The sequence below is a fragment of the Balaenoptera musculus genome, chromosome 19 (assembly GCF_009873245.2).
Source record: "Balaenoptera musculus isolate JJ_BM4_2016_0621 chromosome 19, mBalMus1.pri.v3, whole genome shotgun sequence".
Lineage (NCBI taxonomy): Eukaryota > Metazoa > Chordata > Mammalia > Artiodactyla > Balaenopteridae > Balaenoptera > Balaenoptera musculus.
Window position 1 is genome coordinate 7,350,842 of NC_045803.1, and position 13,609 is coordinate 7,364,450.

At 49.2% G+C, this 13,609-nt stretch overlaps 1 protein-coding gene across 2 annotated transcripts in view; it reads right to left on the reverse strand.

Annotated features, from left to right (window-relative positions):
* AP2A1 (adaptor related protein complex 2 subunit alpha 1) overlaps window positions 1–11,181 on the reverse strand; it is a 37,728-nt gene extending 26,547 nt beyond the window's left edge. For both annotated transcript variants that reach the window (XM_036833821.1, XM_036833819.1), the window contains exon 1: window positions 10,959–11,181. In XM_036833821.1, coding sequence (XP_036689716.1) covers window positions 10,959–11,025 — 67 coding nt within the window. In that variant the 5' untranslated portion in view covers window positions 11,026–11,181. The remainder of the gene's footprint in view (window positions 1–10,958) is intronic.
* Window positions 11,182–13,609: the final 2,428 nt, after the last annotated feature.

The following is a 13,609-nucleotide window of genomic DNA, read 5'->3' on the forward strand; positions in this document are numbered from 1 at the left end:
CCCACCGGAGGGTGGCCAGGGGGTCAGGACAGCGCCTCCCTCTGGGGGCAGGGCAGGGGCAGTGACCAGCATGGCAGCTCCGCAAAACTGGTGCGCATGTTCCGTTCTCCTCCTAACCTGAGGATGACCACACAATTGCTCTAATCAGTTGCCTTAAAGCTATTCTGTAGGGACGAGAAAAAAAAAAAAAAACCAAACAGCTTTTATAAATGGACCATATAGCACACAGCGGCTGCCTAACTTTTACCACAGATAGACGGATATCTGAACGGCAATTAAATTACTGAGCCTAGAGCCCTCTCTGGCCTTCGTTTACCTCTATTAAAAGCTTCAAGAAGCAGGCAAAACTAACTGATGGTGTTGGATGACTGAGCAGTGGGGAGGGGGGTGCCAGGGAGCTAGGGATGTTGTTTCCGCCCCTGTGGGCCAGTTAGGCAGCTGTGTTCAGTCAGGGAAAATTCATCAGATTTTGATGACGAATTCATCAAAATTCATCACTTCTGATCTGTGAGCTTTTTTTATAGATATACTATATATGTATATGTGAATATACAAGTTAATACATTTTTATAGTGAAGTATATCAATGATATAGAAGAGAATATAAAACAGATATGGACAACTTAAAGAATATGCAGGAATTCCCTGGCGGTTCAGTGGTTAGGACTCGGCACTTTGGCTCTGGTTCAATCCCTGGTGGCAGAACTAAGATCCTGCAAGCCGCGCGGTGTGGCCAACAAAAAAAAATTCAAAGATAACATAAGCACATGACAGAGAATATGGAAAAGAAAAATAATGGCCATAGTTCATAAATTTTGGCTAATTGGAAGTGTTCTTCAATACACCTCTTTATAGCTAAATGATAACACATATGTAATTTTTTTTTAGAATAAAGTCCTGGAAATAAAGTTCTTAGAGCAACGAGTATGCCCATTTTCAAATTTTTCTGATATATGAAGGCAAATGGCTCTCCCATAATGAACCAGTTTATATCCCACCATCATGGTATGAGAATCTGTTTCCTAATAAAAGAATTTATGATAGTCGGCTGAGTGAATTATCCAGTAATTTATTTAATTATTATGCTATAGTTGGACGTTTCGCTCACTTAATAAAAAAATATTATTAGTGCCTGCTATGTGTAAAAATTAAAAATAAATTTTTAGGGCTTCCCTGGTGGTGCAGTGGTTAAGAATCCGCCTGCCAGTGCAGGGGACACAGGGTTCGAGTCCTGGTCTGGGAAGAGCCCACATGCTGTGAAGCAATGAAGCCTGCACACCACAACTACTGAGCCTGCACTCTAGAGCCCGTGAGCCACAACTACTTAAGCCCGTGCACCTAAAGCCCGTGCTCCCAAAAATAAACTCCAAATGGATTAAAGACCTAAGTGTAAGGCCAGACACTATCAAACTCTTAGAGGAAAACATAGGCAGAACACTCTATGACATACATCACAGCAAGATTCTTTTTGACCCAGCTCCCAGAGAAATGGAAATAAGAACACAAATAAACAAATGGGACCTAATGAAACTTAAAAGCTTTTGCACAGCAAAGGAAACCATAAACAAGACCAAAAGACAACCATCAGAATGGGAGAAAATATTTGCAAATGAAGCAACTGACAAAGGATTAATCTCCAAGATTTACAAGCAGCTCATGCAGCTCAATAACAAAAAAACGAACGACCCAATCCAAAAATGGGCAGAAGACCTAAATAGACATTTCTCCAAAGAAGATATACAGATGGCCTATAGACACATGAAAGAATGCTCAACATCATTAATCATTAGAGAAATGCAAATCAAAACTACAATGAGATATCATCTCACACCGGTCAGAATGGCCATCATCAAAAAATCTAGAAACAATAAATGCTGGAGAGGGTGTGGAGGAAAGGGAACACTCTTGCACTGTTGGTGGGAATGTAAATTGATACAGCCACTATGGAGAACAGTATGGAGGTTCCTTAAAAAACTACAAATAGAACTACCATACGACCCAGCAATCCCACTACTGGGTATATACCCTGAGAAAACCATAGGTCAAAAAGTGTCATGTACCACAATGTTCATTGCAGCTCTATTTACAATAGCCAGGACCTGGAAGCAACCTAAATGTCCATCGACAGATGAATGGATAAAGAAGATGTGGCACATATATACAATGGAATATTACTCAGCCATAAAAAGAAATGAAATGGAGGTATTTGTAATGAGGTGGATGGAGTTAGAGTCTGTCATACAGAGTGAAGTAAGTCAGAAAGAGAAAAACAAATACAGTATGCTAACACATATATACGGAATCTAAGGAAAAAAAAAAAAGGCCATGAAGAACCTAGTGGCAAGACGGGAATAAAGACACAGACCTACTAGAGAATGGACTTGAGGATATGGGGAGGGGGTGGGGTGAGATGGGACAGGGTAAGAGAGTGTCATGGACATATATACACTACCAAATGTAAAATAGATAGCTAGTGGGAAGCAGCCGCATAGCACAGGGAGATCAGCTCGGTGCTTTGTGACCACCTAGAGGGGGGGGATGGGGAGGGTGGGAGGGAGGGAGATGCAAGAGGGAAGAGTAATGGGAACCTATTGTATATGTATAACTGATTCACTTTGTTATAAAGCAGAAGCTAACACACTATTGTAAGGCAATTATACTTTAATAAAGATGTTTAAAGAAAAAAAAAAAAAAAAAAAAAAAAAAAAATAAAGCCCGTGCTCCGCAACAAGAGAAGCCACCGCAAGGAGAAGCCCGGGCACCGCAAAGGAGAGTAGCCCCCGCTCGCCGCAACTAGAGAAAGCCCGCGCGCGGCAACGAAGACCCAACGCAGCAAGCAAGCAAGCAATCAATCAATCAATCAATCAATCAATCAATCAATTTAAAGTAAGGAATATTCAAAGAATATATGCTTGTGTGTGTATATGTTTTTTCCTTACAATTCCTTTAAATTGTCCACGTCTGTTTGATATTGTCTTCTGTACCACCAATATACTTTGCTACAAAAAAGAATTCACAGAAAGAACAAAGCATCAGGTCTCCAAAAGAGAATGCTCTGTGGCCCTAGAGGAAGTGCATCCCGGCAGAGCACATAACCTCTGCAAATATCTAGAGCCTGGGTGCCCAGAGACAGCACCTGGGTGCTGCTGAGGGTAACGCATGGGAGAAAGGGGCTGAAGGCAGCTGTGACAGAACTGGGCTCATGGAAGAAACTTTCCATCACTCGGCCAGCCTGCGACAGGGGGACCAGCTCCCCGTCACAGGAGGCATGCAAGCATTTCAGGGTGTTTTAAAGAGATTCCTTTATCTTCAAACATTCCCTGGGCCAAGCTCAGGGATGAGTCACACCTGCTCTGCCCTGGGGGTGCTCCTTGATTGGAGGAGAGGCTGACAGGGACAATGGGGAAAACTTTCACAGAGGCAAACACAGTGGGGGCTGGGAGGCTGGAATCAGATGCAGGGAGGAAGGCTTCCTGGTACCCAATTCCCGGGACTTTTTTTTTTTTTGGCCAGCTCCTGGGACTTGTTTTGTTTTTTTTTTCCTTTTTGGCCACGCTGCAGCATGTGGGATCTTAGTTCCGCAACAGCGATCGAACCCATGCCCTCTACAGTGGAAGCATGGAGCCCTAACCACTGGACCGCCAGGGAATTCCCCACTCCTGGGATTTCAGGCTCAAAAGACGAGGCTGAAATGGACCAAGCAGAAATAAGGGGAGGTGTGCTCTGGGCATGAGGACCAGCTTGTGCAAAGGCCTGGGGGCTAGCACAGCAGGCGGGGACAGACCGAGCAAACTCCTGGCTTTTCTGAGGGTGCCGGGGAGCCATGGGAGGGCAGGGGGCCCCATTCTGCCTGCAACTGTTGCTGTGAGGGCTGTGCAGGTGGAAAAGAGGCCACCCCCTTGCTACAGGCCAGGGCAGGTTACTGCTGACCGCTCCAGAGGGACCTTGGGGCTTCTGGGTAGGGGAGATAAGCCTTCCCTAAGCATTTAACCTGGGGCATCGGGGTGGGGCTGTCACTGCCACAAAAGGCAGCCTAACAAACCTGGACTACCATGAAGGGACTGACATGCTTTTATGGCGGTAACCCAGGCACTGGCTGGCACCTCACTGCAAGACCCTTCACTGCCTTCCAGACAACTACTGTTTACAATACAAAGCAACAAAAGTTCCTCTCTACTAGGATGTGCTCTGATGTCTCCCACACAAGTCCCAACAGCCCTGAGTCCTCAAAGAGGGTTCTGGGAGATAATGCTTGTTGACTCTGGACCCCTATAAAGTTCAGAACATGTTGGCCCACGCGGTCCACCACCGGAGCCACTGGCCACATGTGGCCACTGGACATTTGAAAACTGGCTGGTGCTACTGAGGGACTGAATTCCTAATTTTATTTAAGTGTAATAAGTTAAAAATTAAAAACCAATCCTCCACTCAGTCACTGGAAAAGTATGTTTGGAACGACTTGGACCCTTTGTGAATCTTCTTTTTTAACCATAAGTTTTATGAACTCTTAAGACAGAGAAAATATTTCCAAAGAAACTGTAGCCTCCGAGTTGAGAAAGGAACATAAACTGTCTTGTTAATCATTGAAAAAATATCGATTACACATTCAGATAATATTTGGGGCATACTGAGGTAAAGGAAATAAATCATATTAAAGTTAATTTCCCTGGTTTTACTTTTATAATGTGACTACTGGAAAATTTAAATGTACATATGTGGATGGACCTAGAGATTATCATATTAAGTGAAGTAACAAATATCACATGAGAAAGACAAATATCATATGATATCACTTATCTGTGGAATCTAAAAAAAAGATACAAATAAACTGACTTAACAAAACAGAAATAGACTCACGGACACAGAAAATAAACTTACGGTTACCAAAGGGGAAACTGCAGGGGTGGGGGGGAGGGTGGGAGATAAATTTGGAGTTTGCGATTAACATACACACACTACTATACATAAAAGAGATAAACAACAAGGATCTACTGTATAGCACAGGGAACTATACTCAATATCTTGCAATAACCTCGAATGGAAAAGAACCTGAAAAAGGATATATATACACACGTATATGTATTCAATATATATATGTATAACGGAATCACTTTGCTGTATATTTGAAACTAACATAACACGGTAAATTAACTGTACCTCAATTCTAAAAAAACGTACGTATGTGGATCACCGCATGACAACCCTGGGTTGGATGTTATCAAAGTTGTCAACATCTCTGAGAGAAAATATTCTCCTTGAGCAACCAAGTCACACCCTGTCATTCCCCTGCTTGAACGGAGCTGCAAAGACCTCCCTGAGCTCTGTAAGCCCTTGGCTTCTGGCTGGGAATGCCAGCTCCCCAAGGGCAGGGGTGGGTGGCTGCGTTCCGTGTAGCATCCTGACACAGGGTCCAGAGCAGTCCTGACGCAGGGGAGGTGCTGAATGCGACTGTGGACCGAGGTCACAGATGACACACAGGTAGAAAGGGATGGGGCTCAGGCCTGGATCTGTGTGTTGCCAGCATCTGGATGCCACTCATGACCTAAAGCCGGTTCCTTTAAGTGCCCTGGGCAGGGGCGTGGGGGGAGGGGCGCTGTCCCCAACGGCACACTGATGTTGGAGCACCACCAACGTGGGACTCATTCCTTCTCTCTCCACAGCGGCCAGAGGGATTCTGTGAAAACCTGAGTCAAATCCTGTCCCTTCTCTGCACTGAATCTCTCCCTGGCTTCCATCTGGCTCAGTGTAAAAACAAGTCGTCACTGGATCCACTAGTTCCCTCTCTGACCACAACTCCCACCCTCTCCCCGCATTCCTCCTATACCTCAAGCACAGTCCTGCCTCAGGGCCTTTGCACAGGCTGTCTGCGCTGCCAAAAATGTCTTCTCCCAGATTCTGCAGGCCAATTCACCCACCCAATTTTTCTTTGCTCCAATGTCACCTTCTCAGTGAGAGACGCTCCGAGCAGCCTATATAAGAGCGCCTTCCCTACACCCCTACACCCCTTCCCTGCTTTATTTCCTCCCAACACTCACTGCTACCTGTCTGAACACCTGAACACTATATATTTACCTGTATACTGGTCCATCTCCCCCCTAGAGTGTGAGCACCATTGGGAGGGGACTTTTGCTCACTGTTTTAGTCTCATCACCTAGAAAGTGTCTGGCACTCAGTCAGTGCTCAGTAAAGATTGATTTGCCCATTCATTCACTCACTCAATCAGCAAACACCTCCCAAGGACTCTTGTGGGCCAGGCCCTGCAGAAGGTGGAACTGGGGACCCGGGGAGGGATCAGACCAGGGCCTGTGCTCCAGGGGCTCGGGGAGATGCCACAAACAGAATGGGTCACAGTTTGGAGTGGGATGTGCCCTCATGGAGAGCTCGGGGCACTGTGGCAGCCCAGCAACCCCCTTCCCATTCATTCACTCACACTGTCCTCGGGCTTGCGGGGAGGTGGGCCCTAGAGAGGAGGCAACCCCAGCTCCTGCCTTAGGGAGCTCCCAGTCAGATAAGTGTCTGGGAGGCTGACTCCCCTCCAGACAGGACAGGACTACGCCCTCAGGCTGGGCCCAGCCTCACCTCTCCCTTTCTTATCTGCAGAATTTGCCCTTCCTGGCTCTCCTTCTCAAAGCCTGCCTTTCATCTCCTTCTAGTTCCTTCCCCCTGAACTCCACTATGCCCTTCAGATCCTCCAGCAGGATGGCTCCACACTCCTCCCCGTCCTCCACCTGCTCAGCTCTGAGCACGGCCTCATCCATGTCCCTCATCCCTTCTTTTGCCCTCACTCCAGCTTGAAACCCTCTCCGGTGCTCTCAGGACAAACACCAGCCTGGCCTCTGCCCACCTCCCCAATGTCAGATCCCACCCCTCTCTGCACCAGCCACATAGGCCTTAGCACAGAGTCTCGATGGGGCCTCAGGACCTTTGCACTTGCTGTTCCTCTGCCTTCACAGCTCTTCTCCCCTTCCCTTGGCCTGGCTAACCCCTCCCCATTGTCTGGGCAACGCAAGCAGACAGAGCCCCCGTCCTCTCATCATCGTGGCTCTCTCCCTCACTGGACTTAGGACAGCTACAATTTTTTTCCACTTTAAAAAAAACTTGATGCAAACAAGAAAGGAGCCAGGATAGGGCTTTTAAACAAGCAGATCTAATTTTGAAAGTAAATTTCAGGTAATTTTCTGGGGGGCAACAAAACATACCTCCCTGAATGTCTTGTAATATATTTAGATCTGATTTTAGGTTTCTTCCTCAATTTAGGTAAAGAAAATAAAATTAATATATCATCTAACAGTGGCATATATGAAATAGATAAACAACCAGGATTTGCACAGGAAACTGTATTCAACATCCTGTAATAAACCATGATGGAAAAGAATGAGAAAAAAAATATATATATATGTATAACAGAATCACTTTGCTGTACACCTGAAACTAACACAATATTGTAAATCAACTATACTTCAATTTAAAAAAAAAACTGAGATACAATTCACATACCACACAGCTCATCATTTGATAGTACGATTCTGTGGTCTTTAGCAGATCCAGTGTGGTTCAGCTATCACCACCATCTAATTCCAGAACATTCTCATTACCCCCCAAAGAAACCCTGTTCTCATTAGCAGTCACTCCACATTCCACCACCCCCTAGCCCTAGGCAACCACTCAACTACTTTCTGTTTCTCTGGATTTGCCTATTCTGGACATCTCATAGAAATGGAATCCTACAATACGTAGCCTTTTGTGTCTGTCTTCTTTCACTTAAAATGATGTTTTCGAGCTTCATCCGTGTTGTAGCCTCTACGGTACTTCACTCCTTTTTTTTTTTAAATTATTTATTTATTTATTTTTGGCTGTGTTGGGTCGTTGCTGTGCGTGGGCTTTCTCTAGTTGCGGCGAGTGGGGTCTACTCTTTCATTATGGTGTGCAGGCTTCTCATTGCAGTGGCTTCTCTTGTTGCGGAGCACGGGCTCTAGATGCACAGGCTTCAGTAGTTGTGGCACGGGGGCTCAGTAGTTGTGGCTCATGGGCTTAGTTGCTCCACGGCATGTGGGATCTTCCCAGATCAGGGATCGAACCCAAGTCCCCCGCATTGGCAGGCAGATTCTTAACCACTGCACCACCAGGGAAGTCCCTTCATGCCTTTTCAATGGCTGAATACTATTCCATCATATGGGTGTCCACACTGTGTTTCTCCATCCATCCACTGGCAGACATTTGGGTTTGTTTCCGCTCTTTGGCTATCTATTATGAATGCTGCTGTATGAACATCCGTATACAAGTGCTTGGGAGATGGACAGCTGCAATTTTTATGCAGCACCTGTCTCCCTCAGAGGCTGGGAGTTTCATGGGGGTACAGACAAGTCTATCCTATTTACCACTGTTTCCCCAGTGCCCATGATAAGGCTTGAAACATACCAGTCATTCAACCTACACTTGATGAGAAAACCAAGGACAAGGGGAAGCCCTGATTCTCCAGCCCTGGTTCATTTGGCTAAACTACTTCCACTGCCCCCAAGTTGGAGCCTCCCCTCCGTCCTCTGGCTTCCTTCTGGGGTCCTGCAGTGACACCCACTTGTTTTCTCTTTCCTGCCCTGTCCCCATCATCCAATCCCTTTGCAGATCCTTCAAAATCTATCTCCAACCAAACACTTCTCATCGCTTCCTTCTCACCCCAGTCGAGCCAACACCGTCTCTCACTGGGATGCCTGCAAGGGCCCTCTAATTCCTTCCCTGTTTCTGTTCGTACCTCCTTGGTTCTGTTCTCTTCCCAGCAGCCAGAGGAACTATTTTAATACATCAATCAGCTCCTGTCCCTCCTGTGCTCAAAACCTTCCCGCTGCTCTTGCTTCACTCAAAGAAAGGCCAAAGTGCTCCTAGTGGCCCACAAAGCCCTGTCCCCTCTCTGTCCTTATCTCCCACCACTCTCCCTCCCTCCCTCTCTTGGCTCCAGCCACACAAGCCCCCTCGCATTTATCTGAACCCACACCAAGCGTGCTACAACCTCAGGACCTTTGAATGCACCATTCTCCTGCCTGGACCCCTCTTTCCTCCAAAATCCGCAGGGCTCGATCCCTCTCAATCCTGGTCCCTCCCCTCCCCCACTTGCCTGCCTTATTTTTCTTCACAGCACTAGTCATCGTCTGACCCTGCGGTTCTCTGTGTTTACTTGTTAATCTCCCTCCTGGCATGGGTGCTCCCAGGGGCAGGAATTTTTGTTCACTGTTATAGCCCCAGTCTCCGGAACAGCGTCTGGCACACTGGAGTGATCAAAAAGCTTTTGTCAAATGAATAAACAAATGAACGAACCTTCAGAGGCAAGATGTTCTGATCAATGGGAGTCAGCCGACAAGAAAAGGGAGCCTCCAAGAGGTTGAATGACTTGCCAAGGGTCACAAGGTAGGTGTCAGAGGCAATGCCCACCTGCTGCTAACAGCTGGCCCCCACAACCCACAAATCCTCAAAGCTCCACCCCTTTCATAACAGACTTAACCTCTCTCCACCACTTGAGACCCAACAGTTTCCACCCCTCTTGCTCGCTGAGCACCTACTACATGCCAGATCCTTCCATACCTACTAAATTCTAAAATCATCACTGGGCACCCAGCAGAGGCCGCTCCTCAGATCCGGCCAAATAACAAGAACAGCAGTCAGGCTATCTAGTGCCTGGAGCGTGTGAAAGGCCTCACTCACATTCGGTATCATAACAACCCCATCAGGAAGGTGTGATCAGCAGTCCCTCCTGACAGATGAGGAAACTGAGAGGCGAAGTCTCTCATTCAAGGTCACACGGCTAGGGAGTGAGAGCGCTCAGACTCAAACCCAAGTCTGGCTGACCCCAAAGCCCGTGCGGACGCAGCCTGTGAAGCTTTTGGCAGCTCCAAACACCAACACCCGCTCGCAGGAGCTGGGAGCTGACTTGGCGCCAGGCCTCCCACAGTCACGACCATTCTTCCTGCTGGTGATGGCTGCCCCCATGTTGATGTGGTCAGATGGGAGAGCGCTCCAGATTCAGGGCTGTCCTGCTCCCTGACCCATGACCCCTCTCTGGGGCCAGGCTTCCCCCACCCCCCAGCTTTCCAGATCTCTTCCCCACAAATTCCTAAGGCCCCCTGGCCCCTTCTTTGAGATCTGAGCTCTCCCCATTCTGGCACATCCCCCAAGACCCCGCGTTATAATGTCCTCTCCTTTGCAGGCCCCCCAGCTCCCTATTTCAGGTTCTCCCAAGACTCTCCACCTGCAGCGCCTCTCCTCTGTGCTCCTCTCAGTACCCCCTCTAGCCCCTTCTCCACTGCCCTCCATGTCTCCTAAGCAATCCTCCATCCTGGAGCCCCTCTATCCCTCACCAGGGGCCCACTACAGTCCCCCACCTTCCCGTCTCTCCTCCCCAAACCCCTGGGACTTTCTATCATTCTCAAGTCCTCCCTATGAACTAGCTGGGAGCCTCGGTAACCTACCTAGCCCCTTCCCCTCTATGACACCCCCTCACCCAGGCCCTCAAGCCCAGTCCCTTTAGGCTTCCTGTGTTTCACGTCCTCCCAGTCCTCTCTGGCCTCCTCCCACTTTATCTCTCCACAGGGTACCCCCACCCACCCACCCATGCACCCTTTTCCCTTTCTATCTACATCAGGGATTTCTCTAACCCCATCTCTAACACGATCCCCCAACCTTTCTTCCATTCCCAGGGACAACTCTATGCCCCATCCCCGGGACTTTACTAGCCTCCTCTCTCTTAAGACCCTCCCGGACGCCTCTAGCCACTCCGTGTCGTCACCTCAAGAGGCACACTATGACACCCTAAGCCCTCCCATCCCCCCCACCCTAAAGTACCCCCGGGGCCTCTCTATCCTCTCACTCTAAGACCGCAATGGATTTCTATCCCCTGGGCCCCTCTGTAACCCCCGAACCCCTCAATCCCACGCTCCCCCTCGCCCGGTGTCCCCCCGGCCGCGCTCTCACAGTTCCGGATGTCGGAGATGAACACGGCGAGCCCCCGCATCCCATCGCCCTTGGACACGGCCGGCATGATGGCGGTGGTGTCGGCTCCAGGCCTGGCCGGGCAGGGCACAGCACAGCGGGGGCTGGCAGGCGGGGACCGGGAGGGAAGGACCCCAGGCAGCGCCGAGGAGCCGAGCCGGCCAAGAGGGGAGGGCGGGCTGGCGAGCGGGCTGGCAGGCAGGCGGGCTGGCAGGCCGCGGCTCCGCCCCCGGCCCCTCCCCTCCCCTCCGCCATCCTGAGCTCTCAGCCGCCTATTGGCTTGGATTACTGCCGCTCAGACTCGGGCTCATCCCCACTCCCTCTCTCATTGGTCTCTGGACAAAGGCACGCCGCTACGATTGGCCCAGAGCCCGGCTATTTCCGTTCGGGTGGGGGTGGGGGCGTTGCCTGAGAGACGGGCGGAGTTCGGATACGTACAGTGGGACCGCCCCCTCCGCTCGGCCGGCTCCGATACTGATTGGATCCGGTCGCTCTCTTAGAAGGGAGGGATTGACGTGAAGGAAGGAGGGGGAGCGGGCTCGAGCAGGCGGGACTTACGTTGATTGAGGCCCATGGGCGGGTAGACCGCCCCCGCAGGCGTCGCGGATTCGCCGGGCCGGTCCTACTCCCATCCCCGATTGGGCTGTTGTGGGGGCGGGAGGAGGGCGACGATCCGTAGAGAAGGAAGGAGCAGGAGGTTGTCCGTCGGCTGGGCTAGGATAGGCGGAGTGGCGCCTGCAATTCCTTGCTGCAGAGAAGGGGTTGGGAGGGGCAGGAGAGCGTGAGGTATTTACTGCGCAAGCGTCTTTCTGTTCCCCTTTCTCTCTTTCCTTCACCCCCGAATCCTTAAATCTTCTTCCAGGAAGACATCCCTTCCCCCTTCCCCTCCCTTCTCTAGAGGCCAAGATGTTGGGACCTAACTTGTCCGGAGACCAAGTATCCCAGAGCGGAGGACCCAGTAATTCAAGTCTGTTCCCATTAAGCAGAGGTTAAAACTGAGGTCCAAAGAGGACCCGAATGACATGCCCAAGGTCACACAGCTCAGAAGTGGTAGAGCCTGGATGTAAACTATATTTTGGCTTTTAACCACTTTTCAATAAACAATGGCTTTTTTTTTTTCAACCATAATACCATTAAACAGATATCGAATAAAAAATTGGGCTTGGAGCTCCTCCTGAACAAGAAGGGGACCTGGTACTGAATGAAGAACGTTGGTTAAAGGGAAGGAATCGGTGAATCCGCTTTGTTTCGCCCAACCACTACCCCTTGGCGCCCCAGAGACGTTTGGGTGACTGGCTTTGGGGAAGGCAAAGCCTCCGGAACTCCAACGACCAGGGCTAAAAAGAAATTTGGGGCAAAAGGAACGGGGAGAGTCCTTCTGTCACCTCGAGGAACTAAGCCCCACCCGCCAGCCTTTTCCAATGTCAGAAGCCTAGTATTTTTGGAATGAGCCTTGGGGGAGTGTCACGGGTGCTGGGAACATCCACTCTGAATCCTGGGGGTATGGATAACGCCATTAAAAATATATATATTAGTAGTGGGGTTGGTACTAGTCTGCTTTTCAAGGGATGCAAAGAGAGACATCCAGAGTCTGAAGAACAGGAAAATTCTGTCCCTAAGGAAGAGGGAAAAGCGACCCTCTTCCCAGCTTTAACTATCCACCTCCCTCTCACCCACCACCTTCAACCCTTCACCCAGAGCCCACCAGGAGCCAGATAGAGTAAACTCTGGGTTTTTGTTGTGTGGGGTGAAAGATGTCCTGATTCTAAGTCCTGTCATGGGTAGGTGGGGGAACTCAGTCCTCTCCCAACCCCCTCTAGAGCTCATAAATTAGCCAAAAGTTAATTTTTAAGACTGGCTGTAAAGCAAAGGCATTCTGGGCACACATGAGGAGTCAGATTGGGAAGAGCCACCCTAACCTGAAAAACCCCGAGACTGTCCCATCCTGCGTGGGGGGTGGATGTGGCGCCACCCACAGGAGCTCATGGACTCATCCCTGCCCAGTTAGAGCAGCACTTTCCAGAAGATGTACAGTGGGAGCCACAAATACAGTTTTCAGTATACTCCTGCCACGTTAAAAAGAAAAAAAAAGTAAAAAGAAAAGGTGAAATGAATTTTAATAATATATTTCGTTTAACCCCGTATACCCAAATATTATCATTTCAACATAGTTGACATTCTTATCTTCCTAAGTCTTTGAAATCTGGTGTTTATACATATAGCACAGCTCAGCTGAGACATGCCACGTCACAAGCGCTCAGCAGCCACAAGGCCATTATTGGAAAGATAAAATTACAGGACCGGATTTGAGTAAGACCATTCTGGGGTTCAGGGGCTGAGGAGGTGACCCATTGCTAAGTTTTAAGACCAGGTCATGAACAAGTTCATATATGGGGGTACAGATGAGGCTTAGACAAGTCCTTTTTGGTTTCAAGATGGAGCATTGGGACTTACCTGGTGGCTCAGTGGTTAAGAATCCGCCTGCCAATGCAGGGGACACGGGTTCGAGCCCTGGTCCGGGAAGATCCCACATGCCGCGGAGCAACTAAGCCCATGCGCCACAACTACTGAGCCTGTGCTCTAGAACCCACGTGCCAAAACTACTGAGCCCGCGTGCCACAACTACTGAAGCC